The sequence below is a fragment of the Enhydra lutris genome, unplaced genomic scaffold, assembly GCF_002288905.1.
Source record: "Enhydra lutris kenyoni isolate GAN:26980312 unplaced genomic scaffold, ASM228890v2 scaffoldscaffold12, whole genome shotgun sequence".
Taxonomy (NCBI): Eukaryota; Metazoa; Chordata; class Mammalia; order Carnivora; family Mustelidae; genus Enhydra; species Enhydra lutris.
In genome coordinates this window covers 6,572,858-6,598,048 of record NW_019154096.1, presented here as the reverse complement: position 1 = coordinate 6,598,048, position 25,191 = coordinate 6,572,858, and the positions used below count along the sequence as shown (strand labels likewise).

The 25,191-nt window shown below is 49.7% G+C and overlaps 1 protein-coding gene across 1 annotated transcript in view; it reads right to left on the bottom strand.

Moving 5' to 3' along the window:
• Nucleotides 1-327: 327 nt before the first annotated feature.
• LOC111145303 (sphingomyelin synthase 1) overlaps nt 328-25,191 on the bottom strand; it is a 260,654-nt gene continuing 235,790 nt past the window's right edge. Inside the window, exons 9-12 of the mRNA XM_022500142.1 lie at nt 22,145-22,262; nt 5,938-6,091; nt 2,651-2,817; nt 328-2,043 (exon numbers count right to left, since the gene is read on the bottom strand). Coding sequence (XP_022355850.1) covers nt 1,864-2,043; nt 2,651-2,817; nt 5,938-6,091; nt 22,145-22,262 — 619 coding nt within the window. The 3' untranslated portion in view covers nt 328-1,863. The remainder of the gene's footprint in view (nt 2,044-2,650; nt 2,818-5,937; nt 6,092-22,144; nt 22,263-25,191) is intronic.

Genomic DNA, 25,191 nt, shown 5'->3' with positions numbered 1-25,191 from the left:
GAATTCTGGGCAACAGGCCTCCCCAGAGGCCATCCTGCATTCTGACGGAGACACACGTCCAGAGTCCCACGAAGGAAACCTCACCAGCCTGACATCTCTAGCCAACAGCTCGAATTTAACTCACCTTCCATTCTGTCTATGTATGTTTGCAAAGACCCTCGTCCGCTTTCAGAAACCTTAAGGGGATAGAAACAGAATTGCCACAGGCCCTGTCTCAGAATAAACCCTAGATCCAAAACGCAGCATTTTACCTCTGCTTTAATGACTCTGCCGATGACTTCCAGGAAGGATGTGAACACATTAGAAATAACAGCCATCTATTTTAAGTATCAGGTTTTATTAAAAAGTGCATTTTGATTAATTTATGATCTAGGTAAGCCGTTAAGATATCAGTGTACTCTCTGGAATAATAACTTTACAAATATTTAAAACAAACAAAATTTTAAAAGCCTTTTTTATTTCCTTCACCATTATTGTTTTACAATACAAATATCACCTTGTGAATTCACAAAAAAACCCTACGGAAGATAATTCTGCCGCGTAAAATACAGAATGGATATATATACTTCTTCATTCTTAAAAAACTATTTTGTTCTCCACATTGGCAAGTATAGAAGAGAATACTTCCCCAAACATACTCATGTTGGGAGTAAAACTTCGAGTTCCATGCAGTTTCTGCACAAATATATTTTAAAGAAATAGATCTCTGTTTTGTTGTTCACCAACAAAATTGTCATAAGAGTACGGATAACTAATTTAGAGCTTTCAAGTTTTAGTTGAGTGATCATTTTCAAAACTCTCTTTTTAAAAACAAAGTATGCATGGCTGTTTTCATTGTATAGTTAAAATCGAACTACCAAATAGATGATAAAATAATTTAAGTGGTATATGTGTCATTCCCGCCTGCTCACAATATGGGAACAGGCTCTGACTTTCTAATTAACTCCCCCATTCTCTAATTCATAGCGATTTAAAAACCATAAGCAGTCTTCTGATTTAGCTATAAATGCAAAATTTAGTAGTGTATACATACATTTATATTTCCATGGAATATTTTATTTTAAATAAAAACATTTAAGATTGCCTACTGACCATACAATCAAGACAAGAAAGGCACTATAAACATAGACAAAGTTCTCTCCCAAGAAGCATTTTTAAATTTTAACTCTCTTCTCTCTGACATGTAAAAATCTTTAAATTTGGTTTTCATAACATTATTTTGAAAAATAAAGTTAGGAAATACTTAGAAAATCACTTTATAACAGAATCTTTTTTTTTTATTTTTTGCACTTTTTGACACACTCTCTCTGCTGATTTTTACAAAACCCAAAGTTACCGAACCTTTCTGTGTCTGTCATTTTTATTTGAATATCGGTGCAACAGGTAGAAAGATTTCAGAATCGAACCCCATTCAGGTACTTAGAAACCTTCATAGAGACATTTGCTAGAAAATGGCTTACAGCCCAATCTTTGGGGCAAGAGATATGAAAAGTATGTTTTCCCAAGAAAATAATACGCTTTATTTCCAGATGTGCCTGGAAAGACCAGAACTGATGATATAAAAGCTTACATTTATGCTGTTGCATCATATACAAAGGAACATGGTGGTCGCAGGTTATGGAAATCCCAAACTTATGAACAGGAAGATGTGTACAGTGCATGATAGGTTAGATTTTCTTTATTGTTGTCCAACGCAGGTCCTTTGGAGAGAAAAAAAGATCACAGTGCTGACCAGGTAACTCAATAGGTTAAGTCAAGGGAACTGCTGAAGGAGAACGGGGTCAGGGAGGTGTGTTCATGGCATCTTCTCTTGTGCAGCTCTAGCACTTCAGACAGCTCCTCGCTTGCCCGCCTCGTGCGCCGTTACGTGTCGCTCACCAAGCGGCTGTACTTGACTTGCCTGCCGAGGTGGACGACCGGCCAGGGGAAGGGCCAATGGTACGAGCGAGGCACGATTCCTTGGACATTCTTTTCAAAGTACTGGAACGGCCTGTACCACCACACCCTAGCCAGGAGGTTCATCTGGGTAGCTTCTTTTAGCACCTGGGAGAAGGACAGGAAACCTAAGTCAGGGGGCACACGCCACTGCCCCAGCCCCAAGAGGAACACGCACGCTCCTAACCACCCTCCACCTGGAGTCTGGACGGTCCCTTTTCAGGTTGCAAAGGACCCCAGAGGCTCCCCACGTGCCTGGTGACACACGCATGTTATCACATGCACTCTGCTAACTGGGCCCCAGCCCAGCAGGAGAACTACGCCAATTCTGCGAGCGCATGGACAACACGAGCCTCACGCCATCTCGCAGCCATCAGTGTATCCTCCAGTCAGGGTTTCGGTGACTTCCCTGCAATGGATGTTCTGTACTCAGTTGGCGGGGGGGATGGAGACTGGGTGGGCACAGCTGAGACATTTGTCTGGGTTGGGGAGAAGACGGGGCATAGCGCTGGATGGACGCCACGTCTGTGGTGCTGCACCCACGCCTTCCCTGGTCACTTTTTATTCTCCAGTGGGCCGGCATCATGAAGGACAACCCCACCTGAGATGCCGACCCCTCGGAGAGAAATCAACGCTTGTCTGTAAATGGTATGTGCACCACTGGGCCTGGGGGGTGGGCAGGGAGGCTGTGACCCTGTGAGAAGAGGACACTCACTTGCTGATTGGCCATCGTGTGGTACCACCAGAAGAGTCTCGTGGTGATGTAGTAGGCCACCACCACGTCCACAGTGTAGTGGTCGTGCGCCAAGAGGATGCAGAAGATCCCAACCACGCTGAGAAGCCAGCAGATCCAGTGGTACCACCAGAGTCGTCGCGGGGAGTCTGCGAAGACAAGACATTCACGGTGGCCCCGTTGTCCCAGCGCCACTAAGGGCACCCACCCCACTACCCAGCGACGTGGACCTCTCCTTCCGGAAACACGTCATGTGGCAGCAAATCTAAGGGCTTTTGCTTCTCTGTAACCAAGGTAAGAATGGCAGCCACGTATTTCATGATTGATCAGACTGTAATTTCTGTCAGGTTAGCACTTGCTTTGTATTATCATAAATACAGTTTAAAAGGACAACAGACAGGACGATACACCATGTTCTATCCAAAAAAAAAAAGAAAGAAAAAAAAGCCCACCGACATTTAAGTCAATTTACTTGTGAATAATTTGGAATTAACGCTCTCAACAAAAATCAGTACCAGTGGTCCGGAGACCCTTACATGGGGACTAGGCAGTCACAGCTGACAGAACTGTCTTATCTGCTTTCCAAGCTCTGGGACCATCCCCTAACCTGGAGGTCTTTGAGATTTCCATTTCTCAAATGGGAATAAGAAAGGATCCAGATGCCTGGGGATTTGGGTCCAAGTGCCTTCAAGGCAGGGCAGGGTCAAATAAACACCTGTCCAAACCCCGATTTGGAAGCCCCCTAGCAGAAGCATCAATATCTCTGCAAGCACAGGCCTTCCAGCCTTGTATTCTCGAAGCATGGGCTGAAGAGGGTCTGAAGTTTTATGCACGAACATCTGCATGTGATCCATCCTCCCGACCCCAGGGGGAGAAAGTTCACATTTACTGGACTCGTATGGGGTCCACGAACTAGTCCTCCATTTAACCACTATTTACCAAGCATCTTGTACGTGCTTGGGAGGGGAGATGCTCTAGCTACTGAGATAAACAAACAAAACAGGCAAAGAACTTGCCCCGTGGGCAGATCCCTTCCCAGTATGGAGGAGAGATGATACAAATTAATTACAGTAAATAAGTAAAGTATATGCTATGTCAGAAGATGTGAAATGCCAATAAAAAATTAAAAAGCTAAACAGGAGAAACAGGATCAGAAGCAGAGAAGGGGAAGGTAGGTTTGTGGCTTTAAAGGGAGTGGCTGGGCAGGGGCGGGGGGCTCTACAGTCCAGTCCCAGAAGAATCTGTATTTGCACCCTAACAACACAACAATTCCTCACGCAACTCTGCCGGAGTCTGTGTATGCTGCTTATCTTCATTCCTACCACCTCTCCTCTCCCTCAGCCAGAGTGGCTACCAGTAGTTCATTCTAAAGTTGAGGAAACCAAGCCTTAGAGAGGTCAAAGGTGGGCCCCATGGTCACAGAGCTCATGATAGCACCAGGACTCAAAATCTGTGATTGTGACCCCAGTTTTCCCAGTCTCCCAATGTAGCACCCTGGGTTTCCTTCAAGGATAAGGCTTAGCCTCTACTGCAGTACAAGCAGCACCGAGCAGGAGCGCTTCCCCAAGTGCTTACACCAGGCGTGCCGGCCCCCACTTCCATAGCCAGCTCACCCCAGCACAAGGGCAAGACGGCGCCTTGAGGGTTCCGAAAAGAAGCTGTGAGAATTGGTCACGTGCCAAGAGTAAGCAGAAGAACACCTACGTTCCCTCTCCCAGTGCCCTGAAGCACATCTCCTCTTCTCCTGTCTTCCCTATCTCAGTTTAAGACCAAAGCTGGCCTAGGGCACCTGGGTGGCTCAGCTGGAGAAGCATCTGCCTTTGGCTCAGGTCACAATTCCAGGTCCTGGGATCCATGTCAGGTTCCTTGCTGGGAGGTGGAGCCTGCTTCTCTCTCTGCCCCTCTGCCTGCTCCTCCCCCTGCTTGTGTGTTCTCTCTCTCTCTCTCTAATGAATAAATAAAATCTTAAAAAAAAAAAAAAAAAGACCCAAACTGGGCTCTCAAGCCTTGCTTCTTCAGTGGTCTCCCATGCTCCCAGCCAACCTTGCTCTATGCGGGCTCTCCGCTGACCTTTCTCCATTCCCTCCACATCTCACCAACGCCAACACCAATGGGGCTCAGGACACCCCACGTCTTCCCTGGATTACGGCAGCAGCCAGTGACCCACTCCCGCCCTGCTCTCCAGCCCGGCCCCCTCCACCCACCCTGCACCCATCCCAACAGGGGATCCTCCTTCTCTGAGGGAGAAACAGGACAGCATGGCCACTGTGTGTGAGAGAACCAAAGTTCAGACTCCTTCTCGGGGTTCAAGGTGCACTCCATGATCTGCTTCCTACTGATCGGTTCATCTGTGGCTTCTCACTACTACCACCACTCTGAATTCCAACCACACCCAACGCTCTGAACGGTGCCACGCACTCACTCCCAAGACACGTCCAGACTGCAATGCGTGCGTCCCTCCTCCGAGGTCTGGCAGCCCGGGTATCCTCATTGTTCTTCACGGAAACTGCCTAATGCTCATTGAGAGACAGTTTTTAACAGTAAAATATTGAGAACACCTGCAGTTTCTACAAGGAGAAAAATAAACAGCCCATGGTTCATTACGATGAGCCAGAGCCTCATGTCCCACCTACATCACCGGAGTCCAGACAAGTGGAGAAAAACCAGAGAGAACATAATACCATTAAGCAGATGTGACAAACCATCAAACCATGACACGCAAGCACCAAAACATGACAGAAACGACAGAGGAAAACAGGAGGGGAAGGAATGAGAGACCTTCATCACCTAGTTACCTTCTATTGGCTTTTTAATGGGTTAAACGAAACCAAAACGGCAAAGGCCACTGTTTATTAAGTCTGAGCAGTGGACGGGGGCATATTTAGTATTATTTTTTCTATGTCTCATAATAAAATATTTTAAGTACATTTTTTAAAGGGAATTTCTCATTCAGTGCCTGCCTCAGTTAGTGTCCCGAGCCCACGGCTTCTATGAGGAACGTCACTGTGCCCCTTCCATCCCTGCGCTTAGTGGGGAGCCAGGAGCTTGAGAACGTCCAACCCAGCCCAACACTGGCTGCCTGTGGTCCCAGGAAGATGTCCTTCTGGCTCCTTCCAGCAGCTCGAATGCTACTCTGACACCTGAGGGAACAAGTCACCCCGTCCACACACACACAGGTCACTCTGGGGGCCACTGTAGGGACACCAGGGCCTGGCCTCCCACAGGAGAGTCCAAAGAGACCAGGGGAGATGGCAGGGGTCATGACTTACACTCTTTGATAAATAAGTAGGTGAGCGTGAGCATGACGGTGTGCCCGCTGTACAGGTAGTCCCCACACATGTTGTGGGAGCCGGTGATGGAGAGGCCACCGCCGGCGATGAGCTTCATGATTCTCCGCAGCTGCGCTTCCCAGTCTCCAAAAAGCTGGTGGGAGAAGAGAAAACAAGACTCGTTACTGGTCTTCCTGGAAGCTTGCCATGATGGCTACCGTCAGGAATTAGCTTTGTGACACGGTGATTTCTAGTCAGAAATACGGATGTGGTCTCTTTGTTCTCCTGGCACAACCTTGGGAATTTCCTGACATCAAGGTGTCTTTCTTCGGTGACTCCCCAAAAGCCGCTTTCTGCACATCAGCGTGCACGTCAATGGGGTGACTCCAAGCCTCCAAGAAGGGGGGCTGGATGCCAGGAGAGCCGACCAGACCACCAGGGGGCTGGACCTCCAAGGAGCAGGGAGGGCCTAGAGGCGGAGGTGGTCACCCATGGCCAACGGCCTCATGCACCCGGCTTACAGAATGAAGCCTGCGCAAAAACCCAGAAGATGACGGTTCAGAGAGTTTCCAGGTTGGTGAAAAGTCAAGACACAGGGGTCTGGAGGGAGCGGTGCGTCCAGACAGAGTGCAGAAGCTCTGAACCCCTTCCCACACACCTCGCCCAGAGCATCCTAAGTCACATCCTCTTTGAACACACTGGAAATCTGGTAAGTTAACATGTTCTCCTGAGTCCTGTGAGCAACGTTTAGCAAGTTAATCAAACTGGAGGACAGGGTCCCCGGAACCTCCAATGTATAGCAGGGGGGTCAGAAGCCCTAGGGACAGCCCAGACTTGGGACGGGTGTCTGAAGCAGGAGGCGGGGACAGTCCGTGTGACACAGAGCCCTGAGCCTCTGGGACCTGATGCTAACCCCGGGGAGGCAGCTTCAGCATTCATTCCCTCACCTCTGGTCACAGAAGTGCCCGGTGTGGGTGCTGAGCACAGAGGAGATGCCCAGGAGCGTCCTGCCTTCAGGAGCTCACACCGAGGGACACAAGAACCCCCGTGAAGTCTGCTGCTCAACGTCCGCTGTTCTTCAGACAGCACTCAGGAGGGGTACAGGCCTTGTGATGAAGCAAGTGGCTTCAGAACATTCCTTAAAAACTACTAGCACTTTCTACAGCACATTTCAGCAGACGCTAACCCAACTTTCAAAATCACACTGACAGAGGGAGAGTCACTGACGGATACACTACCAAAAACATCTGGGAAAACTTCCGGTACTTGGCTTGGGGACAACTGTTCCGCTCACTTAGCGGGAGCGCTGGAGACTGGAGCCCTCATATGCAAGAAGACTTTGGTTTACGATACTCGGTGGCCCAATGGAGACAAGGGACTGAGGTGGACGTGCCTTCAGTCTTCTCACGTAACGTGGGTAGAACTGCACGTTCTTCCCTTTCTGTGAGAGTGAGAAGAGTTCATACATAACCCACCCGTCTCCGGCACACGTCTGGGCCGCACACGGGAGTTGTCAGTGGCTTCAATGACTCACTCACTGCAATTTTTATTTGCTCTGTCGAATGAAATGCGTGCCTGCCTGTATTTTATGCTTGTCAGCACACTTTTTCAAAGTCTGGTTAGTTGCCCAATTTAATAATCACCATGATCCTTTCCAGCATCTCACTGATGGTATTCCAGGCTTTGGGAAATACTGCTTTACTACAATTTCCCTTTAACAACAGGAATCCGGATTTCTAGTTAGGACGGCAGGCCGAACACACCACACAGAAGGAATGGATTTCCACGTCCAGAAGGTCAGTGAACGTGTAGCTCGACAGCAGCAAACAGACCCGCCGCAGGAGACCCTAACTCCTCCAGACGTTAAAAACAAGCTTCAAAGCAAGCACCAGGAGTCAGGCTTTTTCCAAAACAATACTGGAGAACAGAAGGCTCTGGAAGAATGCCCCCAAATTCTGGGGGACAATGATTTCCAACTTAGAATCCTATACCCAGCCATATTATTAATTGGCCCTACAGTGAAGGATAAATCAAAGCCATTTGTGCACACACAAGATTTCACAGTATCTACCACCTACGGACTCTTGTTTTCAGGGAATTACAAAGATATGCTCCATAAAGCAAAGGAGTAAACGCAGAAAAAAGAAGACACAGGACCCACTGGAACGCCAATGAGGGGAGAGCCAAGGGGCTGTGAGCAGGGACAGCGCAGGGGGCGGGTCAGGAGGCGGGACGGTCGTCCTCGGGGAGGCGACACCAACAGAGTGTTGTCGACCCCTGCCTCTGACAGCCCTGAATGAGGAGCCCCCACGTGGCAATGACTGTGCACACAGACCATTAAGAATACAAGAAGCGAGTAACACTACAGGGAACAGAAAATGGGCAGAAAAGTAATTACAGGACCCGCATGAGTAGCCAACAAAGAGCATTTACACACGAATAGTGCAAGCACCGAGCTAGTATGGAGCTAAATCGGAAGAGAAAACTAGGGGCGCCTCGTGGCTCAGTGGGTTAATCCTCTGCCTTCGGCTCAGGTCACTATCTCAGGGTCCTGTGATCGAGTCCCACATCGGGCTCTCTGCTTAGCGGGGAGCCTGCTTCCTCCTCTCTCTCTCTGCCTGCCTCTCTGCCTACTTGTGATCTCTGTCAAATGATTAAAAAAAAAAAAAAAGAAAAGAAAAGAAGAAGAGAAAACTAGACGGGGAAGAGGAGACAGAAGTGTGACGGCCCGTGGTGGGACAGGGCAGGGCAGAAAAGGCGCCGAACTGGGGCTGGGGCCCCGAGGAACCTCAGTCCCAGCCTTCCCTGTAGGTCAGTTAAGATTGCCACCAGAAAAAGAAACAGAACTGCCACGTCACTTACACACACATACACACACACACCTGTAAGAGTGAAAAAATATGAAGGTAACCACTACTAGATTCAGTTAAAAGAGCTGCAAGTGTGTTAGGAACATGGGCTGGAGTTGGATCAGGGTTGGGGTGGGGGGCAGCTAATGTTTTTCCTAACAACTTCTGCAGAACCATTTTATATTTTAGATTGTATACATGAATAAACGTGCTGACACTTTTTTTAAAGTTTAGATTGAAAGTTTGGCCCAGTTCTGTCACAACAATGGATAAAGAGGAGAATGATGGCCAAAAAAGCTTAGACAGCTTTTCGTTTTATATTATTTTAGCCTGTCCTTCTAAAACTCTGTTACACTAGAAATCCTGTTCTCAGGTACCATCATCCCATAATGTGCCCTCCCGTTTTAGCATGAAAATACTTGTGGGGAACCTGTACGTGTAGGGAAGAGGGAGACGTTATAAGTAAAACATAACACCAAGAAAAAAAAAAACCCAGAAATTAATGCTGCATTTCTTACAAGTGCCCTTAAAACTCCTAAGCTTTCTTTTAAAACTATCTTTTCCCGTCGGTCAGGTCTCTGCAAGGGGGCTAGTCTCTTTAAGCTTAGTGGGCAACAGGAAAAGAAGATAGATGGTTACAGCCACGTAAATTATTTTAATGATGTTTAAAAAAGCAAACAAACTAAAAAACAAACTGCAAAACAACAGCAGCAGAAACCAGTTACCATTTTTTCCCTGTGCATCACACACATAAATCAAGTGAGAATCAGACTGGTGGGAAACACAGTTTATTAGTGGACAAAGGGGTATGAGCCACTGGAGGCAGATAAGTCTGTCAAACAAACAGAAATACAAATGGACATCCCGCGTCAAGTCAGCAAAGCTCACAGAAGCTGGCCACTGCGGGGGCAGGCACAGGGTCACCCATCTCAGATGGGTGGGTGAGGAGGAGGGGACATGCTGGCTGGGGTTACCGGGGGCTCATGGGAGCAGGCAGAGGGGCTCACTCGCCACTCAGCAGTGTGAGCCCCGGGGGGTGGATCAGTCTAAGCCATAAACTCCTCACCTACAGCCTGGGGACTCACAGCCTTATTACGATTGGCGAAGTCCCCCGCAAAACTCATCATCGTTATTGACCAGCAACATGAACGGCATGGCCTGGGACCCCCATACACGGCTTCTAGGAGTCTACCTCCAAGATATGACCCCAAACAGGAGAGAAAGCTTTACGCACAAACACTGTGATACTATTTATAAAAGCAACAAACTGGAAATAATGCACCCAGTAAAAGCTAGCTAGCTAGCTGTCCCCTGGCTAGTCCAGGCCCAGGCCCCGCCCGTTCTGAAAACACCGGGAGTCCCGGGATATAACTCTGGGATATACGGAAATGTACAGAATCTTCGGGGATACACTGGGCTCGCACTACAGGGACTCAAAGGCACTGAATTAGGCTGTACTTGCCTTTTTTTTTTTTTTTTTAAAGATCTTTTATTTTGCATTTGAGAGTGAGGGAGCTGGCGTGAGCAGAAGCAGCAGGCACAGGGACAGGGAGGAGCAGACTCCCCGCTGAGCGGGGCTTGATCTTAGGACCCTGGGATCGTGACCTGAGATGAAGGCAGACGCTCAACGGACTGAGCCACCCAGACGCCCCTGTAACTGCTTAATAAATTATGAAAGAGTAAGTTTACAATGCTTGTGCAGTAAGTGTATTTCACAAACATTTTCAACTATTGAGGACAGCACAGCACATTTGGGATAATCAACTATGTTTTTTTTAAAAGTCTAGAATGTACATTCCATACGTTCACAGGTTTGCAGGGAAGATGGCAGGATTCCTCCCGGTCTCTGTCCCCAAGGGACTTCCACTTCTGCTCCTTGGGCTGGAAAGAGAGGGACTGTTTTGGAAGTCTGCCGTTCTGCGGTTCAGGTGGCCTTGGCGTGCAGGCGGGACATATGGGAAGGAAAAAATAGGAAACTCATGGCTTATCTCTCCCACTTCTCATTTTGGTTTCCTTCCCCAATCTGCCTGCTACTATCTTTCAGAGTCCTCAAAACATTGCTCCGTACATTCTGCCTAGTGGTTTTGACTTGGATTCAGGGGGAACAGCGTGGAGTGTGCGCCCCCACCCAGGAGAAGGCTTCTGAGTGTTCACTTTTGAAAGCAGAGACGTTCGGCAGGACAGTCACATGATCACTTTCTCAGTGGACACTACAAGGCTGTGAAAGGAGATCTATACTACTACATGAATTATGGTCTCCTAGGGACAGAGAAAGGTCAGTTTTTGGTGAAAATCAAGCCATTTTCTTCAGTATCTAATGCATGGCTCACAAATTAAGTAAACTGGCCAAATGCTTAAGCAAGAACAAGGCAATGAAAGGAAGCCCAGGCAAGAGAGTAACTTCTTACCAACACAGACCACTCGAGCACAGTTAGAAACCAGGGAGCCTTCGGTTTGTAAAAACAAAAACAGAAAAACCCCACAAAACCCAGTGTTCTCTTCAGTGCCAAGTAACACAGCGCGCTGACGGCAACTCGGTTTGCAGACGGCCCCGCAGACTGCACGTGGAGCGCAGGGACACGCACCGAGCTTCACCCCCACCGGCCCCAGAGGGGAAACCTGCAGCCAAATCCCATCCAACCACGCTGCACAGATCGGTGTGGCTTTGGTACAACTATGAAAGGGTTAAAGGTGAGCCGTGGAGCAGACACTTTCCGAGTACCCTCCCCGCCCCTTCCCCAGGAGTCCTGGGAGGTCAGCACAGCAGGTCCTATTCCCTGGCTGCTCAGAGCTGGGGCTGGGAAGGGGGCCCAAGGTCCCGGACACCTCCTGCGAACCCTCTGGAACACTGCACCCCACCCACACCCTGCCGGGCCGCCCCCATCTCCCCAGCTCGCACCAACCAGGACCTGGATCTACATGAAGTTAACTTCCTGGAGCAGCCCGGGACCTCAGAGAGGTGACATCCTGCTGTCACGCCCCACTCAACAGTCATGACCAGGCAGCTCTCTCCCCAAGTACACATTCATTCGTTCAGTGAATCCACCTGCTATCACCAGGGCAAGGAACTTTCTGTCTTATTCCTGAAGAACCACCTCACCGCCATACAGAAATCTATCTGTGCGCAGAGAGCTGCTTGGAAACAGGCGGACGGCAGTCCACACCCGCTAAGGAACCCAGCCTCGAGGAACAGAGGGACCCGTGGAACCCCACGTCCGACCCGTCCTGGGCAGCCTGCCATGGAGAGGCACACACTGCGTGCTGCCCTCATGGGACAGGGAGTGTGTTCATGAGCCGGACGGATGCTCTGGGGACCACAACGGCCTCATTATTTCATACCTGTGCCTCTCACCAGCTCTCAGACCTCCTCACTCTCGCCTGACAGGGAGTGGTGGGGTGGTTTTAAGTTAGAAAACGTATCAGCTTTCTCCTGTACAGAGACTCCAACTTTACGACAGAGTTTTCCCATGAATTCTCTCGTCCTCTCCTCCCAAGGCTGTCAGGTGGTTGGTGCAGAAGTTATGTCCATTTTACAGATAAGCAAATAAACAGAGAGGCTCTTTCTCCACTTCACGCAGTGAGGCGCCCGGGATCAGATCCAGATCCTTCCTCTCACCCCAGCAAGCCTGCCTCTGCGTCCCAACAGAGAGCCCGCTGTTCCTGCAAACGCCTTGCCTAGTGACGGAAGCCGAAGGTATCCCCAGGCTGCTGCCGTTCTCACGAAATCCATCTGCTTCACACACGTCACTGAGACGCAGGTGCACACCACTATTTGGTAATGATCACCCCCCCAACCCCTGACCCAACCACTGAGTGTTTTTTTTTTTTCCCTTTTAAGAAAAAAACTTCCCCCCTCCTACAGATGTTATTCTCAGGGAACTCTTTCCTGCACCGATGATGCATTTCGCGCCTCCTCAAACAAGGTGCTCCCACCTGGACTTGAACTCTGCTTGCTCTGCTCTGCCCCATGTTGGAGTGAAGCTCTAAGTGCTCCAAGTGTCTCCGAGTCTGCTGTCGGGAAGCAGCGAGGAGTGCACAGCCCACCCAAGACCCAGGTCAGGCTAGAGCGTCCAGGGGCTCTGGACAAATGCTCTGCCCATTCTAGCTTCCCATTTCTCCCACCTAGGGGGTGGCAAGAACCCCCCCCTTCCTTGCCCTCAGCCCTCACCACCCAAAGTGACCGCTGACATCATCAAGTGCTATCCCATCTGACGGCAGCACCCCAACCCCAAGCCCTTCAGAGGGAGCGCTCCGTGCCTGGTAGCCAGCACGGGAAACCGGGGCGTGCTCCCCGAACAGGCGGCCCTTCCGGATTCTCACCCGGGGTCACGAGAAGCTTTTCTGAACTCCTCCTCCACGTGGGAACTACCTCATTCCTGGGAAGATTTTGTCTCACCCACAAATATCATATTCACGTCGACTGGTCTGAAGTACAGAGATTTCATGTCTGAGAATACAGACATCCTCTTAGAACTCATATATGCAACTTTAAAAACGACTTTTCCCTCCATTAAGCCCCGAAGGATTTAGCTCCCTGTAACCTCTCCGTTATCAAATGCATCCATCCATTCTTCTACTAGGCTGGCTTTTTTATTTTCGGGGAGGAATGTCTCTACAATTATCAGCCATGAAACACTAATCCCCAACCAGCCTCCCTTCCCCTCAGCCCCCGAGTAAAACCTTTAATATTTTTTTCATGACCTCTCGTAAGGTGACTTATCAAAGCTACATGCAATCTCCAAGTCGGCTATGGATTTCCATTCACCCAAATTCCTGCCTGTCCCATTGAAGAAATCCAGCACTGCAGAAAGGCATGATTACCTCTTTAACAAAATTATCTTTGCTTCAAGTGTTGAGAGATCCTTTCACCCTACCTGTTCATGAAGTAAAAATTTAAAAAAATTTTAAATTGAAATTTAATTTAAAAAATTTAAAAGAGCTCCCTCAGATTTTTGTTAGGAAACTTCTGGATCTACAGGGTACAGATCTTCCTCGACTTGATGGTGTCAAAGCCCAATAAACCTATAGTGAGTTGAAAATAACCTAAGTCAAAAATACATCACATAACCAACCCAGTAAAGCTCATGGCTCAGCCTTGCTGACTTTATTCTAGATTTAGTTTAACTTTTTTTTAATTAATTAATTAGAGATAGAGAACGAAAGGAGGGAGGGGGAGAGGGAGAAGCAGACACCCCACTGAGCAGGGAGCCCGACGTGGGACTTGATCCTGGGACCCCAGGATCGTGACGTGAGCTGAAGGCAGAGGCTTCACGGACTGAGCCCCCTGGTGCCCCGCCCTGCTGACTTTAAACATGCTCAAAACGCTCACGTTAGCCTACAGTTGGGCAAAACCATCTAACACGAAGCCCAGTTTATGACCAAGTGTTGACTGCCTCACGCACGACACTGAGGACGGTCCCCCGGCGAGAAGCAGAGTGGCTGCGTAGGTGCCACGGCTCCAGCCTCACCAGAAAGGATTGCTAGCCCAGGAAATGACATGCATTTCACGCAAGCTGAGGCACGGCTTCCACTGAATGCGCATGGCTTTTCCAGCACCACAAGCATGGAGCCACCGTGGGCGGGTATTGTCTGTACAATGAACGGCCCCAGACCCTTCACTTGGACTCATCAATCATCAGCATTTTGTTACATTGGCTTTCTTTGCCCTCTCCTCTCTCCTGGACCAGGTGAGGACAAGCTGGATATACCAGGATGCTTCACCCCATATGTAAAAGCGAGGACGTCGTCTTCCATGGCCACAAGCCTCAACGTGTAACGTGGAGGCCCGAGGATCGCAGTCTGCAGACATCCTGACTCAGGCTCCCGAGGGTCTCAGTGCGTCCTTCAAAGCATCTATACCCCGATCCAGGGTCCAGCCAGAGAACACATCTCAGGGCTCCTTGACATGGCCTTTGCTTTTAGACCCTGATATTTCTGAAGATTCCAGTCTAGGTTTCGTTATAGAATGCCCCCTGATTTTGTTTCATTGGATTGTTTTTGTGCTCAAGGCCAAGTTGATGTGACTGGCAAGACTATTACAGAAATGGTGTGCCCTCCTTAGCACATCGCACTGAAAAGCATCTGATAACATTTGCCTGCGACTGGTTTGGTCACTTGACTATGGGAGCACCTGCCAGATTTCTCCAATGAATACACACCTCTGTCCCTCTATAATTAATCAGCAATTTGTGTGTGTGTGTTTTTAAGATTTTATTTATTTATTTGACAAAGAGCACAAGTAGGCAGAGAGGCAGGCAGAGAGAGAGAGGGAGAAGCAGGCTCCCCACTAAACAGAGAGCCCAATGTGGGGCTCGATCCCAGGACCCTGAGATCATGACCTGAGCAGAAGGCAGAGGCTTTAACCCACTGAGCCACCCAGGCGCCATAATTTGTGTTTTTCTTAACGTACGTAAATATGATGCCCCCAACCTTTGACTCACTGGCCTCGGCACCCATTCTTGGTTCCTGCTGGAATTACTACTGCAGTCACTGCAAATGGTAATTTTCTGTTCCTACTATTTCTTTTCCATCTAGGAGCTACCCTTAACACTAATATTTAAAAGGTTTTTTACTAAAGTATTATAATCAATTACCGCCATTATCTCACTAGGATCCTCCAACCGTCTCAAAGCTGGCCGGTGGGAACCTGCCCAGGAGGAAATATGGCTTCTGGGCAAACGGCTGGGCTGGTGGTGTCCAGGCAGCTCCAGTGCCCCTCCCTCAGGATGCAAGTCCAGCCGCCCACCCACCTGCGGGTGACACATGGGTAATGTTTCACGGAGACGTCCATACCGCCATCTCCGAGGCTCCTGAATGCCTACTGGATGCTTTCTGACTCTGGTGACCTCCTCACACACGATGGCTGCTGCCATGTTGGAAACCTCTGTCCCCTGCCCCACGTCCCCCAGACACAGCCCTCTCTGCCCTGTCCACACTCCCACGCCGGTACAGCCTCACCTGCTTCCCTCACATACACAACAGAGAAGCAGCCCAGCTCCTTGCCGCACTGCTTGAGAACCCGTGGTACCTGGGGGGCAACAGGCCAGTGGAGCATCCCTGAACTGACTGCCATCTCCCCTCCCACCCTGGCTCCCTCGGGAGGACTGAATCCAACAGTGCGACAGGAATCACATGTGGCAGGGAACAGGAACACAGGATTTGGCATCACTGTGGGTCCTCCATCCTCCCTCCAGTGTCCTTCCTGTAATGTGTGGGGGTTCTTCTAAGGGACACACATGACCCCAACCTCCTCCTCCTCCTTCTCCTCCAATCACTCCTGGCTTCCTGCAGCCTACATCTTACGAAGGGTGACAAGACCCTTTCAAGTTTGCCCGCACGTGCCTCTCCGGCTTTAGCTCTGGCCACTCGCCACAGGGTCCCACACCAGGGTCACTCCCTTCCCTTGACCCCCTCCACACCCTTCCTGTTCTCCCCACTCCTCTGCTCAACTACCCACGGCAAACTCCTGCTCGTCCCTCTGAGATCTGGCTCAGAGGGCATCACCTCGGCACAGCGGACACCCAATGGTGTCTGCCACTCTCTGGGGGGGGGTGCCACATGTGGTCATGGGCAGGGCTCGGCAAGTCAGAGCGATCTGCTGGGTCACGGGTCTGTCACGGCATCTGGGTGCCCAGGAGGGGGACACCTGTGGTATCAAAATCTGTGGATCCTCAAAATTGACCCCACACAGGGCAGGTTCTCTAGAAATACTCGCTCAGGAGATAATCAACCTGCTTGGGCATCATCTACAATCTCCCTGCCGTCTAGGAGAGTGAGTCCCCCTGGTGATGGCTCTTCAGTAAAACCATTTGGGGGTGCCAGGGTGGCTCAGATGGTTGAGCATCAGACTCTTGACTTCAGTTCAGGTCATGACCTCAGGGTCGGGAGATCAAGCCCCGCATCAGGCGCCGTGCTGGGCATGGAGCCTGAGAGTCAGGAAAAAACAAAACAAAAAAACATTTAGAAAGTTGGGGCGCCTGGGTGGCTCAGTGGGTTAAGCCTCTGCCTTCTGCTCAGGTCATGATCTCAGGGTCCTGGGATCGAGCTCTGCATCGGGCTCCCTGCTCAGAGGGGAGCCTGCTTCCTCCCTACAGCTCTCTTGGTCTCTGTCTCTCTCTCAAATGAATAAATAAAATCTTTAAAAAATTTAGAAAGTTGAAGGTTTATAAAATCAGGTAAAACTGCATATATCAAGCGTTAACTATAAGGAAACAGGAATAACTACACAAACAGCACGATCAGAAATGCAGAAGACAAATGTACACGAAGGACAAATATGCAGAAGCATCAACAGTAAACAGGGCCAGGAGTGATGGTAAAAATTTTCCTCTTTTTATATTTTTTCACTGTATTTATAATAAATCTTTAGTTTCTTTAAAATGGAAAAAATAATCTTTTTAAGAGAGAGAAAAAATGATTTTGCATATTTCTATTTATTTTTGCCCCTGAAAAAAGGAAGAGAATTGTGGAGAGAGACAGAGGAAGGTGAAGAAGAGGTCTGGGAAGGGGAAGGCTCAGGAAGTTTTGTGCAAGAAACAGAAGTGAGAACAAACAAAAAGGCAGGTTATGCTGACAGTAAGAAATGGGGAGGCGAGCAGAAAATGAGGTCAAATCAGGCACAGACCACTTAGGTTCCACACACTTGAATGGGATGACATGAAGCTGTTCCGGCAACAGAAGTGCTGATAAGGGGGCGCCTGGGTGGCTCAGTGGGTTAAGCCTCTGCCTTCGGCTCAGGTCATGATCTCAGGGTCCTGGATTCGAGCCCCGCGTCGGGCTCTCTGCTCGGCGGGGAGCCTGCTTCCCCACCCCCACTCTCTGTCTGCTTCTCTGCCTACTTGTGATCTCTGTCCAATAAATAAATAAAATCTTAAAAAAAACAAAAGCGCTGATAAGGGTGGCAGCTGATCACAGCCCCAAGAGCACAGAGGGAAGCTTGCCCCATTCACGCTGCACCTGGAGAGCCTGAGAATGCACCAGGGAGCTCGCGTGGTTCCCAAGAGTGTGTGGCCTTCCCCGACCCACCTCCCCCCACCGAAGCCTGTGATGGTGCCCGAGAGGAGGCCCCAGAGGAGGCCTGGGAGGCTGGGGACCAGCACCACTCAGCTGCAGGGTGCAGGACAGGCCCTGACCATTCCCATGCGGGTGACACAGGACGACTGACAGCAGGAGAGGCAACAAGGCCCTTCTGTCCTCACTCGGTGCTTTCCTGTCCCGCTGAACCGTTACCCCAGGGGCCGCCCAAACACAGCCCTTGTCCTCCGGGGGCTCTTCCCAGCTCGGGAGGATCAAGGCACTAAAAACACCGTGTCACCCTGTGCAGTGTCCTGCTCTGATGAAACCCCCTCTGTTCCAAGGTTTGCAAACCTACGGTCGCCATGGAGACCACAGAACCTCACTCTAAACCGAGCCCCGGATTAACTCCTGCAGCTACGGAGATGAGAGCTGGAAACAGCCAAAGTTATTTCCCCCGTTGGTCTCAGGCTGTCTGGATCCAGGCCCAGGGTAAGTGGTTTGTTTTTTCTCCCCTTTTGGAGTTTGCTACAACAGAAAAAACTTCCTTGCAGGAAGCTAAGAACACTGAAGAATTCTCAAATACTTCTGCGGTTTTTTGTTTTCTTAGGTTTTTTTTTTTTTTAAGGGAATCCTAAAGAACAGGACCAGGATGACGAGCGGGTGCGCTCTGGTTTGTGCACGTGCTGCCCACAGGGACGCTCTGGCGAGCAGAACAGGCAAACCCTGGCGACACAGCCCGGCAGCCCCTGCTGCAGGCCCGTCCCGCGTCCCCAGGCCACAGGACAAGCGCCGCCCAGAAACTCCTGTGGGAAGTGAGCGTGCCCGCTGCCCCGTGGCTCCTCTCCGGAGCGGGAGCGCAGCTGGGAGAGGGCCCCGCTCTCCTCCCTCCTCAGTTCCCATGACCGCGACATCCTGTCGGGTGAAGCGCGCGGTGACAGCCAAAGAACGAGCAACGGGAGCAACCTTCGGGGTTCCTCGACCGGCCTGCTGGCCCCGGCCCATCGCGGCTGCACGGCGTGAGCCTGGCGTCAGGGGAGGAATGACACGCACCCACGACGGGGCCTAACGGGACGGCAGGACCGAGTTCACGGAGCGTTTTCGACAGGGAAGATCTGTGCGGCCCAACTCGCCAGGCGGGCCTGGGAAGCAAACAGTCACCGAGAGGTCGGTCGTGGGACAGGTCAGTCATGGGGGATGGAGCACGGTGAGGACACCAGCTTCTCTTCTGACCTCCACGTGCCATTCGGCACCCACAGAGCCCCTGATGTGTGGCCGCCCTCACTCTCGGACTCCCTGGGACAGCGCCGTGCTGCCCACCAAGGCCCAGAGGCCCTGAGCAGCGAACACAAGAGCCACATGGGGGGACCACCGGGGTGTGAGCCCCTGCCTCCGACCTCTGCTCTTCCTGTGACTCAGCCTGTATAAAGATACAGATACAGCTGAGAAGCCGCCTCACTGGGCAATGGTTCAAGGGGGAGGCTGCTGTGGGGAGACCCTGAAGGGAGCCACTGGGCAGGGATGACTCTCGGGTAGGCTCCCTTTGGTCCTGACCGGTGAGCCCCGGGCCTCTGGGTCCCCTCTCTGGCGCTCCCTCTCCCTCTGCCACTAGCCCGGACCAGCCACTGGATTCCCTGGGCTTGGGCCGCCGGGCCAGGGGCAGCAACGGCCTCCACGGCCTCCCCCGCCTCTTCCGTCCGGCTCCGGAAATCATCCTGTCTCATCTGGGGAGTCTTCCTGCCCGAGAGGTCTCCAGAGCCCACTTTCTATTTAGAGAGGAAATGGAGCAGAGAAAAAGGCTAATCGACATGACAAAGAATCAAACGGGGAAAATCCGGAATGTGGGCTATTACACAGAACCACCCATCTGATCTCTGCGAGCTACAAATGGGGAGAAGAAAAGAAAGAGAAAGGACTGCCCTAGAATTAGAGACTGAAGAGACATAGCAACTAAACACAAAGACCTTGGCTCCTAACTTATACAAACCCTTCTTTTAAAAAGGCATTTTGTTTTTTAAAGATTTTATTTATTTATTTGACAGACAGAGATCACAAGTAGGCAGAGAGGCAGGCAGAGAGAGAAGGGGAAGCAGGCTCCCTGCTGAGCAGAGAGCCCGATGTGGGGCTCGATCCCAGGACCCTGAGATCATGACCAGAGCCAAAGGCAGAGGATTTAACCCACTGAGCCACCCAGGTGCCCCTAAAAAGGCATTTTAAAAATAATCAAGCTATTCTATGAACCAGGAATCACTCATGTTTGACTATACCAACAGCATCAGAGTTATCCATAAAACGCCCAAAATATTCAGATGCCTACTAAAGCACATAACCATCAAATGACATTGTCTGACATTTGTTTTAAAATAGTTCCAAAAAAAAAAAAAAAAAAAAAGAGAGAGAGATGAAAATTCAGCCAAGTGTTGAGAGCTCCTGGATCTGGGTGTTGGGCGCACACAGGCTCCCCATACGAGCGTTTCTACTCCGAGAGATGCATGTGAACGTTTTCAGAATATAAATTGTTTTCTGAATCCTTTCTTCCAAGAGCCTGTTCTACAAAAGAAGTATTTAGATTTAACAAGTCCCTGACTGACTGTTTTTGCTAAGCTGTGCTTACGTTCCATCCCCTCCTGTGTTCCTCTACTTTTAAAAAATCCCAATTTCCAAATGACCGTCATGAAAGGATGGCCCAGGGCAGGGTTTCTGGCAACACCATACACAAGTGGCACGTTCAGGCTGGCTTTTTTTGCACAGTTCCTGCTGTGACCTCTGTCTTTACCAAGAAAAACCATAACTATTTATAGCCACAGGACCTTGGCTGGATTTGCCGGTGACTCAGGAGGGCTCTCTGAGCACCAGTGCTAACCAAGCTTGGGATGGCCGGCCACTCGATGGAGTGGCAGAGAGGTCCTCAGGAGATCGTCCACACGGCACAACCCCTCCACGTCACACCCCTGACTGTGGGCTGGGCCCAGCATGCCGTGTTCCCTGGTGGAGAAACTTCCCCATGCACAGCCTCCTTGAAGGAGCTCAACTCAACTTGGTCAAACACTCCTAACTATCCACCTACTACTGAGAACACACGGCTTATCAAGCCAGGCTCCCGCCAAGAGTCTCCATTACTGGACCTTCACTGATCAGAAGATACTTCCTACAACCCAGCAGCCAAGGCAGTGCTCGAGAATTCTCACAGAGGCTGGAGAAGACGTGAGGCTGGCTTCTTTGGAGGAAGAGGGAGCAAGATGGGAGGCGCAGGGTGGGGTGGGAGGCTGCAGATAGAGATCGTGGGACTACTCATTCTCCATACGGCTTCTCCATAGTTCAGTGAAGAGTTTGAAGCCAAAACAGAGTGAAGTAGGCAACCAGCCATCTTCCTGAGCACACACCTCAGTCTAAGAAGGGGCCGCAGTGAAGCCTGTAACCTAGAGGTATCCGAAATTTCAAGTGATAAAGACACCACTTTGAAAACCTGGTGAATTTTTCCACCCCCTTTCCCAGTTCTAGCAGACAGACTTTTCCAGAAAAACCAAAACTTAAAGGGGAAGAAATGAAAGCACATGGGTGTTTTACCGACGCAAAGAAATGATTCCCAACGCACCGCAGTGTCCCCTGCATCCTCCCGACCTGGTCAAGGAAGCTGGCCTCTTCTGATTCTTACTGCGTCAGATCTTGGTGGCCAGCAAACATTTGTAAAACTGAATCAATCTTCTGCTAACTATTTCAAAAGTCCCAGTGGTCTCCCTAGTTGGAAGCATCGCAAGGTCAAGGTTGGGGGGTCAGGAGCATTTTGTGGACCCGACGGACAAACAGAGTCAATGAGAGAGGACTGGGGTTTAAGGGCAGGTCTCTGTGCTACCTGAGAAGATCAACAGGGCAAAATGTGCCTCCAGGGAACAGGGACCCTGCCTGGGTCGGGGAGGGTGCAAGGGAAAGGGACGGTGTCTCCGGCTCTGCAGATCTCCACTGTGGGATTAATAGAAAGAAGGGAGACCTACCACCGGAAGCCCAACTTTCCGTCCAAGAGCAGCAAAAAGCGTCTAAAAGCTCCTGGATCTGTGTCAAGGGATCGAGTAATATCTCGAATGTCTGGCAGGAAACCAGAGAGCTACACCCACACATGGGGCCTCCCTGCCTCCAGAACACTAAGACTATGTACACTCCCAGCTGGGGTGCACTGGTGGGTGTGGAGAGTCCAAGAAGGGGGGGCGCGCACGTGCCCTGCCGTGTGACTCTGTAACGTTCCCGAGTAAGGATGCAGGGCTTGGAGGACATTCCAAGGCAACGGTCTCCTCCAGCCTTAGTCAGAGGCCCCCTGGGCAAGAGGACACACAAACAAGGGCCCGGTTTACCTTCGGAGAGCAGTTGAAATGCATGCCGGGCACCGGGAGGGTGGTCACGTACATGGTGATACAGCGGTACAGGTACAGCGTGCCGACGATGCAGAAGAATCTTCTGCTGATGATGGACCTGGAAACACAGGGAAACGGGGCACTCAGTCATGGAACTCTGCAGGCACAGCGAGGTTCTCAGGGGCCCAACACACCAAGCCAGCCCCCCAGGGACTCGAGAACCTGAAGTAGGAACGTTCTAAGCAGAGCTAACAGTAGAGTGCCGTGGGGGGTTGCTGACTGTCTCAGGGTGGGCATGAGGTGGGGGGGGTGCTGACTGTCTCAGGGTGGGCTGGCCAAAGGATCGTGAAGGGCTCTCCGTTGCTGCTAACGAGGTTTCCTGAGGCCTTACGCCCCAGGCTGACGTTCACCGGCTGGGTAAGTGGGCCCCTTCTGAGTCATCCCAGCCGACCCCGTACCTGCGCTTCAACAATGACAGGGTAGAATGTGTTTCCAGTCATAAAAAGGGAAGAGGCTCAGAACACGAAAATGACATTATAGTAAGAATTCACAATTTATCTGACCTTGAATGAGTCAAGGAGATCTCTGAGAAAATATGAGGTCGGGAAAGGAGCCCGTCGGTCAACAGTAAGTGACCTCCCACCTCTCTCCGAGTGGGAACTCTATAGCCGTGGGACAGGCCACTAACCGAGGGGCCCTCAGTTTCTGAATCCGCAAACGGGGGACAACAACAGTAGAGATCACATATGGAAAATTCCAGCCTCAAATGTCTAGGTTACGTGTATGAGTCACAAAATAAGAAAGAATTAAAAATCTTTCCAATTTCAGCTGATGAGTCATTCCAATGAAATTATGTGACAGACACACGTGAACAAGCCTGCGTTTGGTAACTTTGCCTCCAGTTCCCCGTTGGTTAACTAGATTAAGTTGTACTAGCTTCGGGGGAACCTTGGACAAAACATTCCCTCCCTTTCTACTCCTGCCCTGTTCTTCGTCAGTCCTGTGGGCTCCTCTCTCTCAAGTGGGAGGAGTTCTCATGTTTCCTTGGCCTGGGGCAACCTGAGTTCAATATACAAAAAAATCTTAGAAACAACGGACAGGCTTTTCTCTGAGATACTGATCATTTACTCTGTAAATCACAGGGCAGAATGGACATTCCTACTGAAATGCGAGTCTGGAGGACAGCTGGCATCACCTGCATTTTTTAACAAGAGGAACAAAGTAACGTGTCAGTTGTGTGAATAAAAAATTTAAGAAAAAACGGGGGATGCCTGGGTGGCTCAGTCGTTAAGCGTCTGCCTTCGGCTCAGGTTATGATCCCAGGGTCCTGGGATCGAGTCCTGCATCGGGCTCTCTGCTCAGCGGGGAGTCTGCTTCTCCCTCTCCCTCTACCGGGACCCCCATGTGCTCACTCACTCTCAAATAAATAAATAAAATCTTAAAAAAATAGATTTTTTAGTACCCCCTGCATTTCATTCCTAACTGCAGCAGTTAAAGTGGGTTACTTATAATGTATGGATAGAGCTCAGTGTGTTGTCCCCCCACCCAGATTTCTGAAACTGGGTCAGACCTGCTCACCATAGAGGCATCACTGTCTCCTAGCAAAGCTGTGCGCACCACCTCTGAGGACAAGAATTAATTCAGCATACAGCTGTCTTGTGAAGGTATGTACCTTTAATTTTAAGTATGACAAAAAGCACAACACAATGAAACAATACGAAGAAGAACAATGCTAGAGAGTAATACTAACCCTGTAATGTCTGACCAAGAATACTCCAAACACCAAAGTGAATTTTCCATTGTGAGATAGAAGGGTCATCTCTCTTCAGAAGGAAATGCCCTCTCTTAGCCCTCCTGCCCGTCCAAACAAATTATTTGCAATTTCACTTGAACCTCACAAGAAAGATCTAAGACAAAAAGTGGTTACATTTATCTGGATCTATTGTCTCTCCGGAGAAAGAAAAACAAGGTGACCACTATCAGCCCACTTGGGCGAAGATTACAATTAAGATTACAAAAAGTTTTAAAAGTAACAAACACGGAAAATTCAGCCACAATTACTCTATGACTTGACTTAAAAAGTCAAGTGACTTTATCATGTGATTTCATCAATATTAACAAGGTAAGCTGAGAGCGGCTGTTTGCAAGAATGTTATCTTTGGCATTTACTTAATCTTTTAAAAATTAATCTTAGAATAGCTTCAATATATAATGTTAAACCAGAATCTCCTCGCACAAGCTTTAAAAAAAGTAGGTTATGAAAGTGTTCCGAAGAATTGTACGCACTTAAGGCATTTTCTTTATCAAAGATTTCATGCATTACAATTTTTACTTACTCAAGAGGTTTAAAAGTTCAAGATGGCGTGTGCTGGCCCCAGCAGCACATAGACAAAAATTGGGATGATAAAGGAAGACGTGTTTTTAAAAAAAAAAAGGGGGGGGGGCGGTTAAAAGTGTTAAATTTTTTAAAAATGTGACAAGGCAACAAAACGCCAGAGAAGACGTGTTAATGAGATATTACGAGAGATGAAGTGAATGCCAAGGACAGGACGCCGCTGTAATTCTTAAAACCACACTGGGGTTCTCTGACATGGGGTCCACTCTCCTTTCACACTGGAAAGAAGCCTTCTCCCAGCCCCTCACACTGTCCAATGACCGGGACCTTGGGGGAGACCTGCACTTGGCCTCAGTTGTCTGTCTTGCAAAGATTTGGGTAATAGGCTCTTAACTACTTTTCCTGAGAGAGAGAGAGAGAGAGAGAGAGAGAGAGAAAAAATCCTTATTTGTTAAATATGATTATAAGGAAACATGAGTATAAGTGTTACTATTTTAAAGATAGCTATGAAAGACTCGTTAGAAGAACATGTTATGGGGCACCTGGGTGGCTCAGCTGGTTGGGCGACTACCTTCGGCTCAGGTCATGATCCCTGACTTCCAGGATCGAGTCCCGCATCAGGCTCCCAGCTCTTTGGGGAGTCTGCTTCTCACTCTGACCTTCTCCTCTCTCATGCTCTCTCTCACTCATTCTCTCTCAAATAAATAAATAG